Source organism: Pelodiscus sinensis, chromosome 10 (assembly GCF_052426305.1).
Source record: "Pelodiscus sinensis isolate ZL-2025 chromosome 10, ASM5242630v1, whole genome shotgun sequence".
Lineage (NCBI taxonomy): Eukaryota > Metazoa > Chordata > Testudines > Trionychidae > Pelodiscus > Pelodiscus sinensis.
Window position 1 is genome coordinate 34,460,266 of NC_143061.1, and position 25,769 is coordinate 34,486,034.

General features: G+C 41.2%; 2 protein-coding genes across 5 annotated transcripts in view; one reads left to right on the forward strand and one right to left on the reverse strand.

Annotated features, from left to right (window-relative positions):
- The window catches only part of PCOLCE2 (procollagen C-endopeptidase enhancer 2), a 44,149-nt gene extending 25,297 nt beyond the window's left edge, over nucleotides 1-18,852 (forward strand). Inside the window, exons 6-9 of the mRNA XM_075937662.2 lie at nucleotides 9,210-9,361; nucleotides 13,025-13,108; nucleotides 16,801-16,968; nucleotides 18,366-18,852. Of these exons, the coding sequence (XP_075793777.1) occupies nucleotides 9,210-9,361; nucleotides 13,025-13,108; nucleotides 16,801-16,968; nucleotides 18,366-18,496 (535 nt within the window). The 3' untranslated portion in view covers nucleotides 18,497-18,852. The remainder of the gene's footprint in view (nucleotides 1-9,209; nucleotides 9,362-13,024; nucleotides 13,109-16,800; nucleotides 16,969-18,365) is intronic.
- A 36-nt stretch (nucleotides 18,853-18,888) lies between these two features.
- Nucleotides 18,889-25,769, reverse strand: part of TRPC1 (transient receptor potential cation channel subfamily C member 1) — a 50,319-nt gene continuing 43,438 nt past the window's right edge. Inside the window, exon 11 of one of the 4 annotated variants that reach the window (XM_075937657.2) lies at nucleotides 18,889-24,421. In XM_075937657.2, coding sequence (XP_075793772.1) covers nucleotides 24,194-24,421 — 228 coding nt within the window. In that variant the 3' untranslated portion in view covers nucleotides 18,889-24,193. The remainder of the gene's footprint in view (nucleotides 24,422-25,769) is intronic. The other 3 variants (XM_006123986.3, XM_075937656.2, XM_006123984.4) reach the window with 3 other exon arrangements.

Genomic DNA, 25,769 nt, shown 5'->3' on the forward strand with positions numbered 1-25,769 from the left:
AATACTGTACTGTACTATAAAGTACCTGGTGTTGATAATAGGGATGTTAACTAGCGTGTAATTGTGTAAATATGTAACTGCTGGAAATTTTAGTAGTTACATGTTTACACGTGGGGAGATGGGAGCTGGTGCTCATGGGGAGCTGGCTTCAGAGGCAGCATTGCAGGGGGAGAGTGGGCAGGTGCCTTTTAATCTGCCTCCTGCCGAGCACCTGCTCTCTCCTGCCCACCTTGCACAGAACAAAGCAGATTGTGAAGAACTTCAAAGTATCTCACAAAACTAGGTGAGTGAGCAACAAAATGGCAAATTAATTTTAATGTTGATAAATGCAAAGTAATGCACATTGGAAAAAATAATCCCAACTATACATACAAAACTATGGGGACTAATTTAGCTATAACTACTCAAGAGATCTTGGAGTCATTGTGGATAGTTCTCTCAAAAACATCCACTCAACATAAAGTGGCGGTCAAAAAGCAAACAGAATGTTAGGAATAATTTAAAAAGGCATAGAGAATGAGGGTATGTCTACATTGCATTCCTCTTTCGAGAGAGGAATGCAAATGCAGCTGAGTGAAATTGCAAATGAAGCGTGGATTTGAATTTCCCGTGCTTTATTTGTATAAACTGGGCGCTATTTTGAAATACCCAATTTCGAAAAAAGAAACACTGTCTAGATGCAGTTATTTCGAAAGACCACCCTTCTTTGGGTAAAATGAGGTTTAAAGGTCATTTGAAAAGAAGAGTTTTCTTTCAAAATAATCGCATCTAGACAGTGTTTCTTTTTTCGAAATAGGATATTTTGAAATAGCGCCTGGATGCAATTATGCAAATGAAGCACGGGAAATTCAAATCCACGCTTCATTTGCAATTTCATTCCTCTGCATTTGCATTCCTCTCTCAAAAGAGGAATGCAATGTAGACATACCCTAAGACTGAGAACATCTTGCTGTCTCTGTATAAATCCATGGTATGCCCACATATTGAATACTGCGTACAGATATGGCTGCCTCAGCTCAAAAAAGATATATTGGCATTGGAAAATATTCAAAAAAGGGCAACTAAAGTGATTATGGGTTTGGAATGGGTGTCATATGAAGAAAAATTAAAAAGACTTGGACTTTTCAGCTTAGAAAAGAGGAGACTAAGGGAGAATATGATAGGGGTCTATAAAATCATGACTGGTGTGGAAAAAGGGAATAAGGGAAAGTTATTTACTTGTTCACATAACATAAGAACTAGGGATCACCAAACAAAATTAATAGGTAGCAGGTTTCAGAGAAGCAAAAGGAAGTTTTTCTTCATGCAGTGCACAGTCAACCTGTGGAACTCCTTGCCAGAGGATGTTGTGAAGATAAGGACTTTAACAGGGTTCAAAAAATAACTAGATAAATTCATGGAAGTTAGGTCCACCAATACTTATCAGCCAGGATGGGTAGGAATGGCATAGCTAGTCTCTGTTTGTCAGGGGCTGGAAATGGATGACAGCAGAGGGATCACTTGATGATTAGCTGTTTCTGTTCACTCCCTTTAGGGCAGTGGTGGGCAATAATTTTGATGGGAGGGGCTCCAAGAATGTGGAAAGTGTTCAAGGGCCGCACTCTTCCAAGGATATTAATGGTAGAGGTGTGGGGTCTGGGATGGAGGTTGGGTGCAGAAGGGAGCTTGGGATAAGGAGGCAGTTGTGACCTGGGGCACTGGACTGGGTGCAGGGATTTGGCTTGTGAGCTAGGGCAGGAGGGGATTGTGATCTGGGGCAAGGAATTGGGGTGCCAGATCTAGGAGGGGATATGGATACAGGAGGGGGCAGAGGATTTGGGTATGTGGAGTGGGAGGCAGAGATTTGGGGAAGGGAAGGACTGGGGTGCCAGAGATAGGCTCTGCCAGGAGACTTACCAGCCAGCACCATTTCTGAATCAGCCTGCCTGCCCTGCCTCCGCACTGGCTGCAGCCCTATGCTCTGGTGGGATATGGGTACAGGAAGGGGAAACAGCAGCTCCCAGCCAATGGGATTGTGCTGGGGGTGGGAGAAGCTCCTAAAGCTATCCCCCTCCCCTCCACACTCACAGTTTTTAAAGAAAAACTGCCCTGCAGCTGCATTTGAGTGGCGTGCAGGTGGGGTGAGGCAAGCAGGGAGCCTCTCTGGGGCTCCCCACAACATCCGCAGGATGGATCAGTCAGCTTGGCAGTCAGGATGTGGCCCGTATTTTGCCGAGGCCTGCGCTAAGGCATCTGGCATTGGCCACTGTCGGAAGACAGGATTTTGGGCTAGATAAACCTTCGGTCTGACCCAGTACGGCCGTTCTTATGCTGCTGCTGTGGGAGGCAGTGGGGGGAGGGAGGAGGTTCTGCGGAGCCAGCTCCCACCTGCCCCCCACCCCTTTAGCTCTGATAACAGACAGCAGTGTGGGGCGGGGAGGAGGGAGAGGCAGCTCTGAGGGAGCCATTGCTCATGGTAGCTGGCTTTTGGCTTTCCCCAGCACCAGCTCCCACCTGCCCCCTAGCCTCCTCTGTGCGTTGGGTCTCACCTCTCAGGCTTACCATTTAATTGTGTAAATGACTACATGCTAACATCCCTAGTTGCTAAAAGATCTTTGTATATACTGGGCCTGGTTCTACATTCTGAGCCAATCACTTCATGATTGTTAGGTGGTGCAAAGGGATCAGGTTTGGCTGTAGTCAAACAGCAGTTTCCCTGCTATTTATAAGTTCCCTCCTGACCCCATGTACTTACAGGTTACATCTTATAACTTTACTTGAAGACAAAAATGGATTGTAGTTCAGTTTTATGCTATAAATAAATATGAATAACTTTGTACCAGAAGACGGAGGGTGAATAATCCTGCTTCAGTCATCGCTCTGTCTTTGAACTACTTACTTGAGGCCTTATTCCAATGTGTGTGGACTTCAGTGAAAATTAATATGGTCTCCCTCTTAACTCTTTATTTCTCATTTTATCCTTCTATAAAATGAAACAGTAACAATCACATAGGGCAGTGTAAATCTCTTAATATTTGTAGCTGCTTTGAGGTCCCTCAGCAACTAGTGCTATGAAAGTGCAAATAACCCTTCAGGAAAAGTAACACCATATAAAGGTGAATTTAAATGTTGTGCATTAGTTTTCTCATGGTGGAGCATTTTCTTAAATAAGCAGATCTATCACCAGACAAGAGGCACTCTGATCCCTGATGTATTCAACAAATGCATATGTTAATGTTTTTATGTACATGGAGAGCAGCTGCTTCTGTTAAGTAGCATCTTGATGGCAGACTCCAAAGTTGCTGGCTTGTTTTAGGACAGCAGGCCGAGTCACTGTTCAGATTTGCTGATATAGCTGGACCTCCCTCATCTAAGGATGTTAAGGCCTAGTCGACTAGTCAACTATCCGATAAGCAAATGCTTATCAGATAGTCGAGTCAACTCGTCGATTTTCCCTCCCACACTGTCTCTGTTAGAGGCAGTAAAGGGTGGGGAAAAGGGCGTACTTCAAAGCGGCATCGCTACCATGGCCTTCCAAAGCAGCAACACTGCGTGGATCCCAGGGTCAGCACTCCCCAGCGGAACCTGGATCGACTGAGGAGTCCCCAGCTGATCACAGATTCTGTGGAAATGCTGCGCAGAGCCTTGGACCAGCTGGGGAGTCCCCCATTGGCCCTGGGCTCCTCATGGCATTTCAGATTGGTAGCACAGCATGGAGCCCGAAGTCAGCAGGGGACTCTGAGTTCCCCAGTGGCCCCAGGCTTCATGCAGATGCTTCCGCTTTGAAATGCACGAGCACCCCAGCTGGGGTCTCTTGTACATTTCACAGCTAGAATCCGTGTGCAACCCCGGAGACAGTGGGACTTCCCGCTGGCCTCAGGTTGCATGTGGAGTTCCGCATTCCTCCATTTCAAAGGAGGAATGTGGAAGTGCCTATCGACTAGTCTATGGAAATTCCATCGACTATTCGAATAGTAAATGAATTGTTAGTTAACATCCCTACCCTGGTCCAGCGCACTCAGGCCCAGTCAGGAAGTTTGCCATACCAGGGGAGAGCAATGCTGGCTCCTCTGCTGCTGGCCACTGGGCTCCTCACCCAGCCCCCTTTCTGAGCTACCAGGCCCCTTACCATCAGACTCATCTGGCTCCTACTCCCAGCTGCCTGGGCTCTCAGTTGTAGAAAGTCTCGGATGAGAGAGGTTCAACTGTGTGTGCTAGTCTCTGAGAATTACCATATGTACATTTATAGTTCTTTTATGGTGCATATCATAATGTAAAGATCAAAATTAGATAGCTCTGCATAATCCACCCAACCACACCCTGCTCCTGCACACTACCTCCCATCCAGATTCTGCACCCCCATCTCTATTGCACTCGCTGGCAGCTCTGTCCCACACATTGGACCCCTCATTTTTGGCCTCACCCCAGAGCCTAGGGGGCCCCATAAAATCCACTAACCTTGGAACTGCAGAAAAGTTAATCTTTCTGGGTATGTCTACACTGCAGTTAATTCGAAATAACAGCCATTATTTCGAATGAACTTTAATAGCGTCTATACATACAAACCGCTATTTGGACATTAATTCGAATTTGGTAAACCTCATTCTATGAGGAGTAACGCCAAATTCAAAATAGCTGTTTCGAATTAAGTGCTGTGTAGACATTTAATTCGAAATCGGGGGCCTCCAGCCCTTCCCAGGGAGCCCTGGTGGCCACTCTGGGCACAGCCAGGAAAACTTACTGTCCTCTCCCCCAACCCCGGAGCCATTAAAGGGGTAGAGTCTGGCCACAGTGCCTGTGCCAGCTCCACGCCTGCCAGCCCAGAGCCAGAAGTGGCCACCGGGGCCCTTGACCCAGTGGCCCCAAAACATGAGCCAGCAAGCCACTGGCAGCCAGGCCTCCATCGCTCCCCAGGAGCAGTCTGCCAGCTCCCAGGAGCCTGACAGGGGTTGGAGAAAGCGGGTGCCTTCCTGATCCAGGGTGGAGATCATGGACCTTATTCAGGTTTGGGGAGGATGCCCCCAACGTCCATTATCTCCGCACTAGATGGAGAAATGCAGCCGTCTATGGCAGGATAGCTGCTAGCCTGGCCATCAAAGGCCACATGCAAACCCAGGAGCAGGTTTGCATGAAAATCAAGTTGGTCCGGCGAGACCCCCAACCCTGGACTCTGAGCTTCCCCTCCCCCTTCTTCCCCTTGCTTCCCCCTTCCAGCTCCCTCCTCGCAGGTTTCCCCCTCCCCTCTTCTCTCTTACCCTCCCTACCCCCCTTCCTGATGTCAAATAAAAGACACGTATGTTCAAAAATAGAAACTGGGTTTATTGAACAAAACTGGGGGGGGGGGGGTGAACCTCCGGGGAGACTGGGAAAAGGAGGTGGGAGAGGGGAAGTGGAAGGACCTGAGGGAGGAATGGGGCACGAGCCCCCAGTGGGGAGGATTGGGGTGGCTCTGAGGGGTGGACGCTCTCCCGCAGGGCTTCCTGGATCCTGACAGCCCCCCGATTGACACACACCCCCAGATGGAAGCCTGCAGCAAGTGCAGCTGAGCTGATGGCAATGACCCCACGAGATGCACTGGCAGGCCCAGGGGCAGCTCTGGCTCCATGTGGCCAAGTGCTGTGGTGTCCCGAGTGCGGGCACTCAGGGCAGTCCAAGACACGACTGCTTTGCTGTCCCTCATCACGGTAGACAAGCAAGCCGGGAGCCCTGAGAACTGTCTGTCTGGGGTGGGGGTAGGGTCCCTTTAAGCATGGAGCTCAGTTAGCCTCAGGCAGCAGCCCCACACACTAAGTCCTAACCTGATGCCCTGCCGACACTGGTTCCGGCCAGCCTTAACTTTGGTTCAGGGTCCACTCAATGTGGACGTGCTATTTCAAAATAGCAAAAGGCTATTTCAAAATTGGTTTTGTGTGTAGATTTGTTAATTCGAGTTATCTTAATTCGAATTAAGTATTTCGAATTACGTTAACTCGAATTAACGCTGTAGAGCAGACATACCCTGTGTGTGTGTGTGTGTGTGTGTTTTGCTTCTCATTTGTGTGGTCTCCAACTAATTTTTCTGCGGGACAGTGACCCCTAACTCCAAAAAGATTCCCCACCCCTGCCATAAATAGACAGTTTTGAAACCTTTTGCGTTGGACATAATATTTTACTTCATTTAAAAATGAAGCCTGGCCAACAAGGCCCCAATTGGAGCCCTGCCCCCATCTGGCCACAGCATAACCCCTCCCCACACCCCAGCCTGAGCCTATCCTACCTGAACTCCCTGCACTGAGTCCCTCTTACCCCCACATCCCCAATCCCCTGCCATAACACTACTGCACCTCCCACCCTAGTTCTGGGCCCTGAGCCCATCATACACTCAATCTCCCAGCCCTGAGCACCTCATACATCCTAGCCCACATGCCTGCACCCCACATCCCCAGCACCCTGCCATAAGATTGACAGACAGCTTGAATGCGTGCATGAAGCTGAATTTGACCAGTTATGATGTAAACTTCAAATAAATGTGCAGAAAGATGCAGCAGAAGAAGTCCCATTAAATAAAAGTCTGTGAGTACAATGTTTCATTTATGCTATTATTAATCAGTATGTCAACTATCAATATTACTAACTTGTATGTTTTCATTCATGCAAATGGGCATTCTTATATGGCTCTTTGTTGACTACTTGTTCTGAATTTTGATGTAGTTTGGGTCTTTGGTTTGAAAAGGCTGCTGACCCCTGGCCTATGCTGTATTATTCTAATTCAAATGAGAAGATATGATAATACAGCTAGGTCAAATATCCCTCAGACATTTATTTTTACTTTTAGTGTTTTGCAATCAGAACACAGCTTTCTCAGAGCAAATTTGCAGGGTTCTTGTAATTCCACTACTCTGTGCCAACTTTGTGGGAAAAGAGCAAATTCTGTGCAACTCGAGTCAGCTTCAGATGTAGAATTCCAAATAACCAGTGAAAGTGTGAGTGTGTCTTAGTGGGTGTCTTAAACCCACACCCAATTAACTGCAGTAATATTTCACTTGTGGAATATCAGCCAAAAACTGAGATATTCACAGGTTTTATTTTAAGGACCTAATTAGGAGTGTTAAGAACAGCCACTTAAGGCTTATGGAAAAACCAAACATCTATCAGATTTATTGAGTGGTGGGAGGCAGGCAGAATAATTTTGTAAGATTTACTTTTTAAAACCATTTCTTTTCTTCCTCGCACCAGGATTTTTTCCCCTTTTTCTCCATTTTCTTTCTTGCTCCTATTTTTTCCTTGTGACCTTTCTTTTGTATGTAAAATGCACATTCAGAATTATTAATGAAAATCAAAACAGTCTCCAAAATGTACGAGAGTAGGAGAGGGGATAGGGGAAGGGGCTGCTGCCAGCCCTGCATACTATAAGATGTGTAGTAACAGCAAAAATCATAGTCACAGAGGCTCTTACACAGGGGTGGGCAATAATTTTTGCAGGGAGGCCATTTAATTAATTTTGGTGCAAGGTCCCAGGCCAGCACCACCCCCAGAAGCGGAGGGATCTGGGGTGCAAGGGGTGAGACTGGGGACTAGATTCCCCCCAGAGTTGCATGAGCCAGAGACTTTCAATTAAAAACACAGCAAAGGGCTCATAGCTCTGCCGCTACTGTGTTGCCTGGCAGCTACCTGGAGTGGCTGTTTAAAAAGCTTGTGGCTTCAGCCCGTGATCTGGGTAGTGCCACAACTAGAAGCCATTAGCCATTTAAATAGGGTCCTGCTGCCTAAGCCACTGTCTGGAAATTTGGTGTCATGGGCAGCAGAATATAAATAGAAAGTGGCCAGATGTAGTACACGGGCCAGATCAAAGCATTAGGTGGGCTGGGTCTGGCCCCTGGGCTGCTTCTTGCCCAGCCCTACTCTTACTGAATTCGTCATACCCTGAGGTAATTGCATTGGGGCCCCACTGTGGAAAGTGATATAGACACCCTTGATGAAATGGCAACTACTTCACTGAGGAATCTGTAACAAATTTTATACCTTACATTTAAGATGAGGGTATTTACCCAATTATTTTAAAAAAATCTTAACCCAGAGAAGGTAATAATACCTGAAACTCTTCCTTTAGTTACTTTTCTAATTTACCAGGCATTTCACAATCCAATATTGAATTCAATTTCTCTGTCCCTTCAAACATGAATAGTTGAGTTTTCATTTAAAAGTTTGAAAAAAAACAAACCCCTCTCTCATTTGTCAGTTACCCAGGGCTTTTGAAATATGGTTCCCTTCCTTTAGTTATTCAAGCTGCTCTTCCATTGTGCTGCTGCGGAGTCACTGCTGAATGTAACTGTACTCATTTTGAGATTAGTCTCAGAAATATGATTAATTGTATGATAAAACTGAAAGAGCTGGGTAAAGAACAAAATTCTGACCTAAGCATGAGTATCTGAAATGCAAGCAAAGAACCCCCAAAAGCCTTGATTTGTCCTTCTCCCCATCCTAAGCAGCCTCCTTGAAATCAAAGGTGCTGCATGGGTGTAAGGTCCCCTATTTCAGTATCACTTATACACGTGCTTAACATTATCTTCCAGATAATGAGTCCTAAAGAAGCCATATCTTCAGACACCGACAGCCCACTCTATTAGTTTCATTCAGCATGTACACAATAATTGACAGCTTTTTTTCTCCTCTCCCTGCTTTAAATTTTTAGTGTTTCTGTGCCTCTTGCTCCACTCATGATTTGAAGGAGAGGGTTGTGCCCCATTAAGACTCATGATACTGTCTCTATTTATTGTTAGTCTGTAAGGTACTACCAGACCACTTGTTTTCTTAAGTTTAAGTTACAGACTAACACGGCTATTGCTATGAGATTTTCAGAATATGTTAGAGTATCAGTATGAAGTGAATGGCATTAGTCATGTACATAAAGTAACACATGCATAAGCCTTTCCAGCATCAGGCCTAACTGATGGAATAATTTGGATCAAAGACAGGTATATTGAACTGCTTTTTTTAATATGTTTCCAATTAAAGCTTGCTTCAGTGAATCTCCTGAAAATAGTTTCCTATAGCAATGAAAGTTACTGTCACCTCTAGAAAACAAAACTAGCTCTTCAGAATTTCTGCCATGCCACTGGCCTGCTAGGTGATGTTAGATGACTTAGCAGCTCAGTTTCTCTGTCTGTAAAATGGGGATGATACTTGCCTGCTTTGAGATCCTGAGCTTCCTGGTTTAAAGCATACAAAACAAGTATTTTTTTCTGTTTTAGGCCCATTGTATCTGAACGAAATGAGTTGCTTGTTCAGTTCCTGTCTGATTTAAGTTTAACTGCTGATGGCTTTATTGGTCACTATAAGTTCAGAGCCAAAAAGTTACCTACAACCACAGCTCCAGCTACAACCACTCCCTTTGCAACAGCAAGTAAGTTGTAGTAGTTTTATTTATTTTATACTGAAGAATTCCTTTCAGGAGAAAGGAAAGATGAAGGGAAACTGTAGTAACTTGGTGAAAAAGCAGAACTTGGTTTTGTGGTTTGTTTGTATTAAAAATATTAAGGGAGTATACGAGAAATAATGCTCCCCAGGGATCACTAGACTCCATTAAACATAATTAAAGAAAACTTCTCCAGTTTAGAGTTTCCTGTCTGTCTTACTGATGCAGGTGAAAAATGTTAGCTCAATGTTTGAAGTAGCATTTCCTACATTTGCTCATTTTTCTGGCAACTAGCAAGTACCTTTCACCATGATAATCACATAGTGCAGTGCAAGACTGATTTCTTGTTTATGCTAAATAAAATCTGGTTACTCTTCTGAAAATTGTTTCAATTTAGATTTCTGAGGAAATAATGAAGTAGTTTCAGGCTGAGTTTTTATATAAAAATTGACCATGCATGTCTGTTTGTCTAGTTGGTGAGATCTAACAAATGGTGCAGATGCCAATCAAATTCTCATTAGACCCTACTAACAACATCACAGCAATGTTTTATCTTTGAGTTTAGAACTACACAAAAGATTGTGGGGGTGATTTGTAAAAGAACTATGCAGTATTAAAAATGAGAGCCCCCTTTTATAACTTACCTAAATATAGGCAGTGTGTCTAAGATCAGTGGAAAGTTTCCCATATGCTTCACCAAAAACACCTCATTATTGCTGGGATTCTGAAGGGCTTAATGCTTGCAATCTTCATATCCTGAATGTGAGAGATTAGATGTACAATAACAGCACACACACAAATTATTTATGATGTTTTTTATAGCATGTGGGTTGATTGGTACTAAAACATATCAAATTGTCATAAGAAAAACTTCAGAAGGGTTGTCAGATGTGATGCTGAAAATACATAGTGAAAGGCTATTAAAATAGTCATTAGGTGAAAAACATTTGAAAAGTCAAAATAATAAACTATAAAAGCAAGATATTTTTTATATGACAGTGGAGAGAACCCTAGTAACTACTAATCAGTTCTTCCTCAACAAAGTTCTCTATTTTGTTACTTCCTATATTTACTGTGCCCTAAACTTGTCAGCTGTCCCACCTTGCACCATTTACATCAAGGAGCTCATTCATCTATTTTGGTATTTGTTTTGTTTTTTGTAAGCTTTATTAATTAGTTTAGAACTTTTAAAACCAGTCCTTGTGGCACCATTGATGTTAAAAATAAAACCAGTCTAATAGTGATCTCGCAGAGTATGTAGCAGAGTTGAGAGGAACCACAAAGGAGAACTTGTTGGAAGAGACAAACAGGAAGACCTCTCGATTTGTGATCTGCTGTCCATGACTTAGACCTGTATGAGCAAAACAACCATCTACAGTTTAAACATTTGGTGAATCACTGAATAGCACATGGAAAAAGACTATGGGCATTTTGTCATTAACAGAATCTTCAGTAATAATAGGCATTTATTATCTTGAAAATCAAAAGAGTTCAAGCCTGTATTAGGCTTGTTAAACCGTAAGTGACTGTTTAACTTTTAGTAAGTACTTCCATTAACCATCATATTTAGTTATATACATTTACAGTACCATTACTATTAAGAAAAATACCAAATACTGAAAAGCCCTGAAGTTTTCAAAAGATTAAAGTAAGTCAATTAAATGTTTCATATAATGCTACGTAATGAGTTAGGTTTGTTTTTAATTTAACTATATAGGCAAGTCATGTTACTTCCAGTATAGCTACAGATAAAACTGATAGTGGTTCAGATAAAACCTTCTCTGGTTCACTCAGTTGCAACATTTCTCATCCACACAAGCCTTTTCCCATTTCTCATGTGTGGTAGTGAGGTTTTGTACCAAGCTGATTTATGTTTGCAAAATATACAGTATTTTTTCATATACTATTCTTCCCAGGATACCTTGAAGTATAATCACGAATGCACACTAAATCATAGCTGACAAAATATTTTGTGATGCATTTTCCCATTCATTAATATGCATTCATGCATACTCTCTAAATAGACAAAAGGAGGAAAGAGAGGGGAAAGAAAGGTAACTGAGGCACAGAAAAATTAAGTGACTTATCTAGGGTCACAGGATATCTGACAGAGCTAAGAAGCTGAATCCATACAGTGTTGAACCTAGATGGCCCAAGTCAAAGGGCAGTACTTGAACTGGAAGATTATCTTTTCTATCTGAACAGGGCTGTATAGTTATAACTATAATACTGTGTCTCATTTACAATATTAAGTGTTCAGTAGCTGAGCACCCATGGAGAACAATTAGCTCAGCATCCACCTTCAGCCAAGTACCCCTTCTCCTCCCAGTGCTTCTTGCCCGCTGGAGCCCCAGCAGATCAACTCCTCCCACTCCCTTCCAGTGCCTCCTGCTTACCAGCTGTTTTGCAGCATACAAAAGACACCAGGCGGGAGAAGTGGGGATGGGGCATGCTGAGGGAGGGGGTGGAAAGAAGCAGGGCAGGAGTGGAAAGAGGCAAGATGGGGGTTTGTGGGGAGGTAGGAGTGGGGTTGAGCATCCCCCAGCTAGAGAGGAAGTCGGCAACAGAGCGCAAGGAAGTAATCTGAATGCATGTATCAGATCGCATTACGTTGTCAAATAGAAGTGTTATTGCAAATTACTATAAATAATAAATAAAAAATTGTGCATTAAATAACACGAACACAGATATGTTGAAAACCCACAAAATTAAGACAGTTTATTGATAAACCTGCCATCATTTTTCATGCCATCTTGGCATCTCTATTTGCTCCAACCCCCACATGGCTTAACATTTATACTTGAATGCATAAACACAACAGGGATACATTAAAGATGCACTAGCATCTTTCATAAATTTGCCAGCAAATATTTTCGAAAAGATTAACGTCTTATCGATAGGTTTTAGTTGTACCCATGACAATTAAGTGTATGCAGTTATGTAACCTCACAAACCAAGTGAGCTTCTGAAATCTCTGTCTTTACATAGGTTGAACCTCTCTAGTCCAGACTGGTGCTGGACCTGAGAATTTGCCAAACCAGGGGAGGTCAATCTTGTCTAGCAGCATTGCCAACACTTCCACTGCTTACTAGGCTCTTAGAAAAACTTTTACAAAGATGGCTCTGCAGTACCATAGACACCAAAAAATGTAGATAGTATCACGAGCTTTCCTGGGCACAACCCACTTCTTCAGAAGACATTTAGGGGTAAACTAGAACTAAGTAATGGCACAGAACACTGAGAGGCATGAAGGGTGGCTGTAAACATACTTTATGGGACTGCAGGTATCTTGGCTACACCCATAGTAAGTGGACATCTGGCTGACTAAAATCATGCCGGGATGATGGATGTTGTCAGACCAGAGAGGTTCAACCTATAGGATGAATTCTGGATTATACAAGGCTTTTTCATTTCTGTTCAACTGCCATTAAGGTAGATATGTTAAGACATGTATATAAAAAAGACCCAGTAAAGATTGGGTGAGGAAGTTGGAAGATCACTATTTCTGAAATAATCTTCAGGCAACTCATCCCTTGGAATCTCAAATCTAGTTCTATAGATTGAAAACACCAGGAAGAATCTTGAAAATATTTAGAATATTTTAATCCAACTCAATATCAATTTCACTTTTTTTTGTTCTATGAAAAAAAGCTTTGAAACCTACAGTTGCCCTCTGCCAGCAAAAATGTAGAAGGAATGGGACCCCTGAGAGCCATTACTGTTCAAGTAACTTTGGTAAGAGCAAAAAAGTGTTTTTTTGTTTGTTTGTTTTTTGTTGTTTTTGTTGTTGTTGTTTTTTTACAATAAGTGACTTGGGGCTATGTGTTTAGTCTCTGAGGAATAACAGAATGTAGTTGAATATTGTTATTAATATGCTAAGAGCTGTTTTTATATCAAACCGTCTGTCTCTCTTACGTATCTGTGACTCAATACCTTCCTGGTGATGTTTTGAAGTAAAGACAGTCAATGTGTCTCAAAAACAAACATACTTTTCAGTCTAAACATAAATGACTACATAGAAGGTGAACTGTTGCTATATGAAAGTGTCGATTCAAATACTGCGCTGGCATGCTGTCTTGCTGGAATGGCCTGCATATATTTTATTCACAACGATGTGCTTGTTACACATACTTGCATCACTCACTATTCTGTAATTCAGTTTGTAGATATCCAGACTTTTTTTTAAGGAACCTAAGGTAAAATATGGAGAAGCTGTGAAGGCCTATGAGCCATGTTTTTTATTCAGATATAGACACCGGTGATTAAATAGTACTGCATAAATACAGTAAATCACCATCAGTCAAGTAACTTTGTTCAGTTCTCTCAAAGTGATTCCCACATATCAGTGTTGGAAGCCTCTTTATAAGCCTCACTCCCTTCTACTGCTATTGAAACCTCACGTTGTGGCCACCATCCAGTCTTCCAAAGAAAGCTGCCCACAGTAGCCTTTCAGGCTAATCCAGTGAGAATATTATTAATTATCTTTCCTTTGTGACACTTTACCATGGCAAACCAGCCCTAAAATAGAAGATCTGGAGTTCCTTGAAAAATCCCATATAAAAAATGGATTGTGAGATGGCATAGGGCCATTTCATTAATATCTAATGCCAGGGGTTCTCAAACTTGTGATACTGCAACCCCCCCTCAGTTGCTCGTGACCCCCTCTCCGTTGCTGCAACCAGCCTCTCAGTTGCTCGTGACCCCCCTCTAATTTGTTTGCGATCCCCCTATAAGTTACTCGCAACCCCCTGGGGGTTGGGACCCACAGTTTGAGAAACGCTGTCTTATGCTATTTTCTTTGCTGCCAGCCAGTATAGAAGAGTGGTTGCTGGTACAAATTAGAAAAGTCTTTAGGCTTCTCTAATTAGCCCTCAGTTCAGATTGGCTCACAATCAGAGGGCTCTGAAAATAGCTTTAAGCCAGGGGTGTCCAAACTTTTTTCAAAGAGGGCCAGATTTGATGAAGTGAACATGCGTGAGGGCCGACCATTTTGCCTGACATTCTTTGAACCATTAAAATTAAATGCAAATTAACTATTTTATGCAACGTTTATTGCAAACGGCATACTTTTCATTTTGTCACATGGATGACAAATCTAAACAGGTGTTAAATCACTCTACCTTTCATATCTGAAGGCCAGATGAAAAAAAAAAATCCAGGCAGCTGAAATATATGTCAGGAATATTGTAAAGTACATTACATATTATTGGTAATAAAGGTTGTCTGTCAACTTTTAAGTTCAAAAAATATGAACAGGAACATAACATCAAGTATACATGTTGTGTCCAAATATATTTATAACTGATTTAGACCAACTGACATTAACTGAGATTTTACAGTGTATTCATCTCAATACATATGGATTCGTTGGGGGCCATAAAAGATAGATATTGCTAAATTACCTGTGGGGCCGTATTAAATCGGAACACGGGCCGCAATTGGCCCGCGGGCCGGACTTTGGACATGCCTGCTTTAAGCCATGTTTACTCCCCTTATTGAGCTGTCCTGGCAACTGAATCACAGTATCAGAGTCAAAGGCTTTTTTGAACATTAAGGCTACATCTAGACTATAGGCATCTTTCTGAAGAAGCTTTCTTTGGAAGAGATCTTCTGAAAAAACTTCTGAAAGAGAGCATCCACACAGCTGAAGTGCATCGAAAAAGTGATCTGCTTTTTTGAAAGAGAGCGTGCACACTGAATGGACGCTTTCTTGCATGTAAGCTGTGATTGCTATGGATGGAATGGTCACCAGAGCACCTGTGTTTTTCCTCTTTCGCAAAAAGGCTTCTTCCTCGTAGAATGAGGATTACCAATGTTGGAAAAAACCCTCTGTTCTTTTGATTTTCTTGTGGAAGAATGCAATTGCAGTGTGGACATTCCTCAAGTTTTGTTGGAAAAACTGCCATTTTTCTGACAAAACTCTGTGGTGTAGACATACCCTGAGTGACACAATGCAAGGCACTTTCCTTCCATCCCATTGGGAAAATGACAAGTTTTTAATATTGGACCCAGCTTTTGATAAACTGGCATTTCAGTTGTTCTTCATGACAAAATTACTAAAATGTTTGTGATATAGGTTGTGAATTAATGCAGAAGTTTTAAATTGTGCTGGTTTGGATACCTTTAGAAAATAAGAGCAATTTCTTTTTAAATATATTATATATCTGTAATATCTGGTTGCTGATTTTTAAAGTGTAGTTTTCTTAGTCTCCATTAATGTAATATCCCTAGTCCTATTGTGATGAGACTTCCACATTTAATCTAGGTTGAACTTCTTGCAATTATAAGAAAATGTTATATTCACAAATGTTTGATCTGAAATATTGGTTATACCAATATATTCAGTTGGTATGTATTAGATAATTAAAGCTCTATCAGATCTCATTCAAAGGTGAATTGCAAAGGAGAAAAAATATTGTACCATTAATAGATCAAAAAGGAAATACGTGTCCTAGTTTGCTTCTGCTTGTTTCTTTATATTAGGCTTTCAGCCGATCATCATGTCACTATCACACTCAATTTCACCAGTCTTCTAAGGAACTCTCTAGCAAAAAAACCCAGGGATGACAAGACCCGATACTTTTATTGGGGGCAGAAGGGGAAATTCACCCAGAAAAATATACTAAACTTTAGAGATTGTCATTATACATCAGAGTAGGTAAAAAAGGCTTCCCCCCCCCCTTGCCTTGCAGTTCACCTTCTCAGGAAAAGGATAGGTGTTTAGTGCAGCCTATCAGTCTCACAATTCAAACAGCAGGCAGGCGGTTCTTCTTACCATAAATATACTACATGTCAGAAAATGAACAGGTTTGAGTTTCTGTTTTTCAAAAGTACTACATACTCACAAGTTCTGTTGACATTAGTATGATCTGTGGGCATTTAGCACCTCTGTAAATTGAGGTCAAACTTTTTTTTGGCACTTAAGCTTAGAAGTGTCCCTTCCTCCTCAAAAAAGAGATATTGGTGATACAGGAGCCCAGTGTAAGACTATGAAATAATGGGCATAAGAATTTTCAATTTCTTTAAAATGTGAAAAAAATAAAGGTTAATAAAGTCTGCCCTATGATACAATAGGAAGTCAGACTAGATGATAAGTTGGTCCCATAGGGTTTTAAACTCTACAATGTTAATTATCAAAACTTAGAATTGGATTTCAGTTGTTGGTATTTTCTGGATACACTTCTATTCTTGACCAGCCTCAGTATGACCACCAATATTTTACCTATAATGTGCGACCCATTTGAAGTACTGAGATTTTTGCAATGTTGCAGCTTTTATTTTGGTGGCTGATAATTTTCAGTATCATATTTTTCTTAGAGTAGAAGTTAATTTTTTTGACCTATCAGTATTGATGATTCCTATTTATCTCTTGCTTATTTCCAAAGAGTAAAAAGGTAACAAATACACTAATATATTCTTTCTTTTAGTAATTACTGGAACTGTTATTACAGCAGTCACACGGGGTGGCAGCTTACATGCAACTATATCAATCATAAATGTATATAAGGAAGGAAATTTAGCTATCCAGCAAGCAGGCAAGAACATGAGCACCAAGATCATTGTTGTTTGTAAGCAGTGCCCTCTCATCAGGAGAGGTAAGTAAACCAGAAAAATAACTGAATTATGTGTCTGTAAAACTCTTATCATAGCTTCCATTTTCATAGCTCTTCTAGCAAAATTTAAAATTAGTCAGTTAACATATCAGAACTGCTAATTACAAGAAAAAACTGTCTACATGTTATAGTGCATTTTTACAGTTTTCAGACTCACTGGATGTAAATAACAGACCATGGATAAGCATCTACTTTATGGTAAAACCTATGTATAGACTTTTAAATCTAATACATGTTGTAGGGTAGGTGAAAGAGTTCTTATATTTCATTGATGTTCTAGTGGCTCAGTGGAATTTGTTTTGGTGTTCCTAAATAAAGCTTACCTGGATTTCAGTTTTGGATTTAAGTATTTGAGAGTTCACATTCCATTATTTAGCAGGGGGGAAATGTGAATAGGTTAAACCTAAGGGCTACGTCTACACTGGCCCCTTTTCCGGAAGGGGCATGTAAATTTCACTAGTCGTCGTAGGGAAATCCGCGGGGGATTTAAATATCCCCCGCGGCATTTAAATAAAAATGTCCGCCGCTTTTTTCCGGCTTTTAAAAAAGCCGGAAAAGAGCGTCTAGACTGGCCCCGATCCTCCGGAAAAAGTGCCCTTTTCCGGAGGCTCTTATTCCTACTTTGAAGTAACATCTGATGACAAGTAACATCACTATAACAAACGTTTGTATCAAGCATGTTAGCCAAGGCAACATCCAATAAAAGGCAATCAAGATGACTAGCGTGTCACTGTAAGAAATGCTTAAAGTTTTATAGTTACAAGTAACCAAGAACAATCTTCAACTCTGCCTCTTGAGCAAACTATAGTAAAAAGCAAGAGCAAATAAAAAAAATGGAACCAGAAGAGGAAAAAAATCAAAATAATTTAACCAGCTTAGGAAACAATCCAGGAGCAGTGAACTATCCTATAAAACAAAACACTCAGTGTACTAAATATGTACTCAGAGTGGCCAGCTCTGAAAAAAATTCCTGGTAAAAAACTAGTTTTTGCTTTTATCGTTAACTGCCTGGAATATGGATATCTGGGAGATGATAATGTCCTTGATAAAGCAAAGTTATTCTCTTTAGACAGACAGCTGACTACAAATCACACTCCACTCTGTTTTTCTATAAATCATATTACTAAAAATGTGTTAATTTGTTATTTCTAAACTGTTCCATCTGTCTCTTACTTCCCTCAGTCCCTCTCCAATTTGTCTGATGCTTGGCAAGCCTCTGTCCTTTTATGGCTATAAAATAATGATTCTGCTTCATGACGCACATTAATTCCTCTTGCATTTCTCTTAATCCTCATTGTTCTTATATTTCATCGCTAGTGGACCTATGGTACTACCACCTATATGCTTGTCCAGTCTTTACAGTAACTTCCTTTCTGCAGGTCTAAACTACATCATCATGGGCCAGCTAGAAGAAGATGGCAGAGGTAAAATCCTGCCCAACAACTTTGTCATGAGTTTCAAGACTAAGAACCAAAAGACCCTGAACACCTTGAAAAACAAACGGTGTTAAAATGTGAATTCTGTATCTGCTTTCTGCCATCTCTGTGTGAGAAACAATTTTTATACAGTAAAAATCAGGAAGATAAAGCTGACCATAACCAAAAAGCGCTTGTCATTCTACTGTCTCTTACATATAACCATGTAACTTAGCACTGACTGTCAATTACATTAAAATATTGAGACTAGACACCAAATTTTAAACTACAAGATTTGCAGCATAACCATCTGACCTGAAACAAACCAAGTTCTGGCTCCTTTGAATCTGTTAATTTATATTTGTCTCAGAAGGATTTTTTTTAGGAATGAATTTGTGCTGATGTAAAAGAATAATAAGTGCAATATTTATATAAATTCATTTTAATGTAGGTTTTTCTTCTAAAGTTGTTTTATTTTGTGGGCTCTTACATTATCTAAGATTAAGATATTTTAAAACCTTATGCTAGACCAAAGAATTATTTATATATATAATTTGATAAGTGGAACATGCTAAAAAATAGAAAATCTGTGATCATTGACATGTTTGCAATGCTCTGGCACTTGGAATGGAAACATTTTCTTGTGGAGTATAAGATCTGCTTCTGATATCTTTGGAAGACTATAGGAACTGGATTTGGGTTTTAAAAATTTGAAATTATACTACAGCACAAGGCTTTTATCTAGTAATGTTTTATTTAGCTTGTTTTATTTTGCAGTATTTCACAAATAAAGACAAAACATTCACTCTCTAGGTAAGGGCTAGGAATCAGTCAAGGGACAGAGACCAAGATTCAGATTGACACTCAGCACTAGCAGTACAAATGGGTAGGATATTTTTCTGCATAGGTTGATGAGATAAAAAAAAAATGCCTTAAAGTCAGAATGATTTTCTATTAGACATTATTCCCTTTATATATACATGGAAGTAAATGACTAGGAAGGAACTGTTTGGGATAAACAGGATTTTACATCCCTTGTTCTAAGCGAGTAAATGAAATGTTTAACCAGTTAATCGATTAAGGAGAGGGTGGATGGAGGGGGCACCAGTCTAACTGAGCTGGAGCACCATTCCCTTCCCCTCCCCCTGCTACCATTGCCGACGAGCTGCTCGGTCCAGGCTGGAACATCCTATGCCAGTGGTGGGTCCTGCTGGCCTGGAGGCAATGAATTGGAAATGTTAAACCATTAAGGGTGAGGCTTACCAATTAACTGCACATCTCTAGATACCACAGTAACTGGTGTTCTAAGTCAGTTTTGTCCATTGCATTCTGTCTGACATCACCCCCATATTGGTGCACATAACAAAAGTAATGTGCCCCCACACATTGCACAGTGGTTGGCTGCTAGGGCCATCGTTTGTGTCTCTGCATGACACGCACTGTGGGGAGGGGGGGAAATCTCTGCATGTTGAATAGGCCCTCAAGCAAGCTGCAAGGATTGTGCTGGGGGCAGGAGCAGTGCACAGAGTTCCCCCAAGGAGCTCGCACTGCCCAGAGATGCACATTCTGGGGCCCCAGCAGCTTTGAAAAGTGTGCTGGGGCATAGGTGGCCCAGAGTATCATGGCAGAGAGGATATGAATGTTTGACAGGCCACATTTGGCCTGTGGCCATATTTTGCCCACCTCTGAGCTAGATGGTGCTTGGTCCTGCTGTGACTGCAGGCGACGAGACTTAATGACCTCTCAAGGTCCCTTCCAGTTCTAGTATTCAGTGATTCTATGACTTACCCAGCATCACACAGCAGTTCAATGGTACAGCCAGCAATAGAACCCATGTTTCCTACCTCCTACTCCATTCCTCTACTCACCAAACCAGGGCTACTCAACACGTGGCCCACAGGCCCGATGTGGCCTGCAGCCCATTTGTTTGCGGCCCGGATTTACACGGGGCCTGCAGATGGGATCCTTTGAACATGGCCTCCAATGGGAGCACGCTCCACAAGGGCAAGGCATCTCCTAGGCGGGGTGAGCACTGAACCACCCAAGCGGACAGGCTGGCTGGAACAGATGGGGTACAGGGGATCGGTGTTTCTAGCCCCTGGGGAGAGGTGCCAGGGCATTGTGGGAAGTGCTTTATATTCATGCCTGTCAGTGTGAAAGAAGCTATTTGCATATACACTTACATGTATGTGCAACCACAGTTATTGTGGTCCTTGGCATGTGCTGTGTCATTGTGGCCCCAGGACTTGCAAAGTTGAGTAGCCCTGCACTAAACCAAGCTGCTGCCATGCTTTGGCAATCAAGTGACATTTGTTTTAAAACTACATTTGTAATTCTCCAGTTTTACACGTAAGTTTTCAAATACTGGTTCATGTGTAGACTGTGCATTCTAGTGCTTGCATAACTAGACATCAACTTAGTGAACACCTTTACACTGCCGAAGTGCTATGGAAGCGATGTGTATTTTCCCCTCTTTAGGGGGGCTTGCGGGTGGAAAGGAGAACTGCACTAATCTCTGTGATAGGGGCTTTGTAAATATTAAATAGACTGCTTATGGAATATTAGTAATAGACTACTCAAGAGGACAGTAATTCCAAATATAAATTTAGAAATACAAGTTGAACCTCTCTAGTCCAGCACTCTTTGGTCTGGCACCATCTGTGGTCTGGCATGATTTTAGTTAGTTGTCCACTTATATCATGGATGTGACCAAGTTTCCTGTGGTCCCATAAAGTTTATTTACGGCTACCAGACCTGGCTTTTAGTGTTCTGTGCTATTGAGTTCTAATTTACCTCAAATATCTTCTAAGAGCCCAGTAAGCAGTGGAAGAATTGACAATGCTGCTAGACGATATTGCATAAGCTCATCACAGCTCTGGAAAAAGGTGTTTTCTCCTCAGAGAGGAACATTTTAGTCAGGTGTTTCCAGACTTAAAATATACATATTGCCTAGTGGAACAATAAATGAAACAGAGGAAATCCAAAAGCCAAGTATCATGTCCATGCCAGCACCTTAATTGAAGATCCTTTCATTAACAAACCTGTTCAAGACTATGGCTTGAAGGGAGCCTGGAACATCAATTCCATTCTTATGTCTGTATGAGTCAAGTAAGAAACAATCAATCTCTTTCTTAAAAGTTTGAGTGAGTGAGTGAGAGAGAGAGAGAGAGAGAGAGAGATCTGAAGGAACTGACCACATAGAAAATGCATCACCCAGAAAAATTACTTATCCATTACTTTACTTCTGACCAAGAAGAAAGACAAGAGGATTAAGCCGACTCCAAGTCTCAATACAATGAACACACTAAAACATATGTTGTTACTAAAGTACCACAGAGAATAAAATGCTGCTTTACAGGACCCGGAACTGCATTTCTGGGTATATCTGATCTCACCTCAGGGCAAGAGGATGGACGAGATGACTTAGCACTTCTTTCAGCCAATGTTTCTATTATAGATATGAAAATCTGAAGCACTATACCATTTCAGATTTTTTCCCCCCAACTCAAGAGAAATGCCTTGACATAACATAGCTCTATATTTTGCTGGGCACATAGAAGATGAAAAGAGAATTATTGGCTTACAAAGAGAAATAAAGGGGATATTGTGGAAATATTAATAGATGGGTATCAATAGCTTCCAGCCAACTTCCTTAAACGCCTATGATAAAATATCTTGCTGTGCTGTGTAATGAACTGAAAATTATCAGCTCTCCTAAATATTTTTCAAGTATATCTATTTTGTTAATATCTAATACAACCAAATTTTTCAAATTGTTTTTTATTTCTTTCCTTTTTTTGGCATGTATTACGTAATATATACATTGCGCAGTTTTTGTGTTTGGCTTGTATACTAACACAACTTATCACCCCACTCAAGACTTTGATCATCCTCTTGTTTTGGAATACAGTCCTTATTCAAATAGAAAGCTGACAGACAGATCAGAATCTCTAAACAAGAGCTTCAAAAGGCCTGATGTATAGACCTCACATAGGATATGCATAACTCCACAGTGCAAATGATAGATTACTTTTACGAGAAATATTTTTATAATGAGAATTTGCTCAAAAGAGGGAACATGGACAAGCTGCGTCAGCTCTCTGTGCCCCAGCATCAGTTACAGTAATATGCCATTGTGGCTAGCTGCGCCTTCTGACCTTAAGACCGACTAATGATCTAATTCCCAACCCAGAATATTAGAACATTGCATCCACAGGATTACTGCAAAATAATCCTTGAACTATCATAAATATAATCTGGGTTTCATATAAAAAAAATACAAGAGTTTCACGTTTTCTGAATTCTAACTTGTCCACTTGAATTATACACAAGCATATGAAGATTTACTATACCCTCTAACAGAAAAAAAACCTCACAAAGTTCTTACTTTCCTTTATAAGCAGAATTAAAATCACAAATAATTATGATATAAACACCTTGCAGTTGGAAGCGGTAAATTCAGAAAGAACACAAAATATCAAGATACATTTAAAACAGGATATGAAAAAAGTCTCTCAAAGAACATTCACAATGCAGCTGAGAGGGTACTTCAACACAGATAGACAAGCACTAGCTCTGCTCAAGCCAGCATACTAGAAGTAGCTGATGTAACATGGGCAACAACTTGGGCTGGGCTAGTTGTGAGTACAAAATTATGTGAGCTTCCTAGATACATACTTGAATAGTTAGCCCAAGCCCCAACCTATGCTACCCACAGCTGTGCTGCTACTTTTAGCAAGCCTGTCTATTGTGCTGGAAAACTCATTCCCAGTTGTGGTATAATTATACCCCAAACCAAAATCTTCTGAACGCACATCTTCCAATTCATAAGAATAACGTATGTTCTTACACAGAAATAATTGTACAGTATTTCCATTTGTTTTAATAAAAAAAATATTTAGCCTGGCAAACAAATAACATTTATGCTCTAGAGCCATATCTAATTCCTGTTAAAAAAATGTTTTCCTATGCCAATGATGTGTAATGCAGATACAAGTATTTCTGAACACTACTCAAAATTAAGAGGCTATTTAAAAAAAAAAATCCCAAACCCCAAGAGTTGCATATGGCACACAGAGTGCTACCTAAAAAATCTTTGTGTGTTTTTTAGAGGCCTTGACTATTTTAAATGAATCCATTAAGGTTCTGGAGATGGATAGCTTACTTTGGCTCTATGTCCAAGATTTAAACATCCCCACTACCCTGCAATTTTCAGGGAACAAATCACAAAATTGATTTCCCAATGTTTTACAGTTGTTAATATTCAGTACATCATGTACAAAATCTGGCACCTATACAATCATGCAGTCTTTAAATTTCCATTGCAAACTAGTTTAAATCATACTGGTTAAATTTCTATTAAGAAGGCACCAGGTTTATTTTTAAGTATTGTTAAAATCTCCATCTTTTCCCACAACTTGGAGAAAAAAAGAAAAAAAAAACTAAGAGGGGGGAAAAAAAAGAGCAAAAAATAGGGGAAATAAAACATGCCAGCTCCGAAGACCTGTAGACCAACAGCTAAAGTGACTTTGTCAAAATCCACATTTTGGGTAACATTTAGTGTAAAATGCTATATACATATTTTACATACTGTACATTACATACTTAAAGAGCTTTACAGGAATGACATAGTAACATCTTTTCAACTTAGCTGAAACTCATGCAGATACAGTTTCAAATTTTATGTTGTGCAAAAAACCTGCTTTTCTGTTTGGTCTGGCAACAGAAATAAGCCATCACTGTCAACTGTGGGTATACCTAAAGTTAAACATGATCCTTTTAAAAACTGGGCCTTAGTTTCTTGGATAAAACATAGCATATTTAGATGTCCGAAAGCCAAGTAGATCCCTCATTTCATTTCGGAATTTTGATAAATCTTGCCGTAATTCATTGAGATTTTCCATGGTTGCTTGATCCATGCTTTGCATCTTTTGTCTCATGGAGGTTAAGTAACGATGGACTAAACAACACATCACCTTTTGGTAGTTCTCGTCCCTCTTTTGCTTCAGATTTCTCCATTCCTTTAAACAAAAATAAAGATTTACTAAACAAAAGGGAATTATTTTCATTTATTTAATTAGAAGATTTACCTGGTGTTGCTTGGGTCCTTAACTCAATTAATTTTTGTTTTTTGGAAAATAAAATGTAAATGTACATGCTTTATTTGAATCATTGCTCCGGGCTGGGGCTTGGGTTCATTACGCAGGCTGCCCTGTGGAGAGAGAATACTACCCCAGCCGTCTCTCACCACAGCAGCTTGCGGCGGGGGGGGGGGGGGGGGGGCGGGTGTCAGGTGAGAAGTGCCTGTCCGTGGTCACTGCAGCTCCAGCAGGCACAACTAGAGGAGGGATGGATGTCCCCTGGCTGGGGCAGACCCAGGTTCATCTGCTCCCTGTGCTCTCCAGAAAGAATGAGGAATTGGAGGCGGAGGGAGAGGAAGCTTCAGCCCCTCCCCCAAAAAAGGTTCCTGGGGGGACGGACGGATGGACGGACTTGGGGTTGGGGCAGTCCCAGACCAGGGGTGTGTGTGGGGCTACGGTCATTTAAAAATGTAACTGGTTAACACTATGTTTAACTAGTCAACCATGGAGCAGCTCCCTGCGTTGCAGCAGACCTGGCTGGGCTGGAGCACTGCCGTGGATGGGGCCTGCTCCAGCCCGGTTGGGTTCACTGTGCTACTGCATCATGCTGGGGGGGACTGCTCTGGCAGAGCCAAACTCAACACAATACCATGTTGGGCAGAGGGCTATCCAGCCCAACTGCCAGTTAACCAGTTACTGGTAAGTATCATGCCCCTTTACATCTACAGGGATGGCATGCCCTCATCCAGCCCGTTTCACCTGCCTTTTCTGTATGGTTTTCTCAGAAGCAATCCCATTTCCCCAGCACAACCAAACCCTTACTTTGCTTTAAGTTATGATAAGAGAAGGAATTCTTAGACAGGCAGACACACAAACTCTCTCAACTAAGTAGGGGTACATCTTCACAGAAGGGCTAACGTCAAATTAAGCTATGCAACTTAAGCTACACAATTGACGTAGCTGAAGTCGAAATAGCTTACCTCGGCTTTGGCACTGTCTACACAGAAGGAAGTCGAAAGAACAACACACTTCCTTTGACTTCTCTTACTCCTTGTAAAATGAGGTTTACCATGAGTTGGAGTAAGTTATCCTCCAGCTCAACATTATTTCAAAATAATGGCTGGTAGTGTAGACACGCATTATGTTATTTCAGAATAACATCAGTTACTCTGAAATAACGCTGTTGTGTCAATGTACCCTAATAGATTTGAGCCTTGAAGTCTGTGTACAATTACATTGGCAGCACAACATACATCCACCCAAGATGGAATTCTTATGTACTAATTTT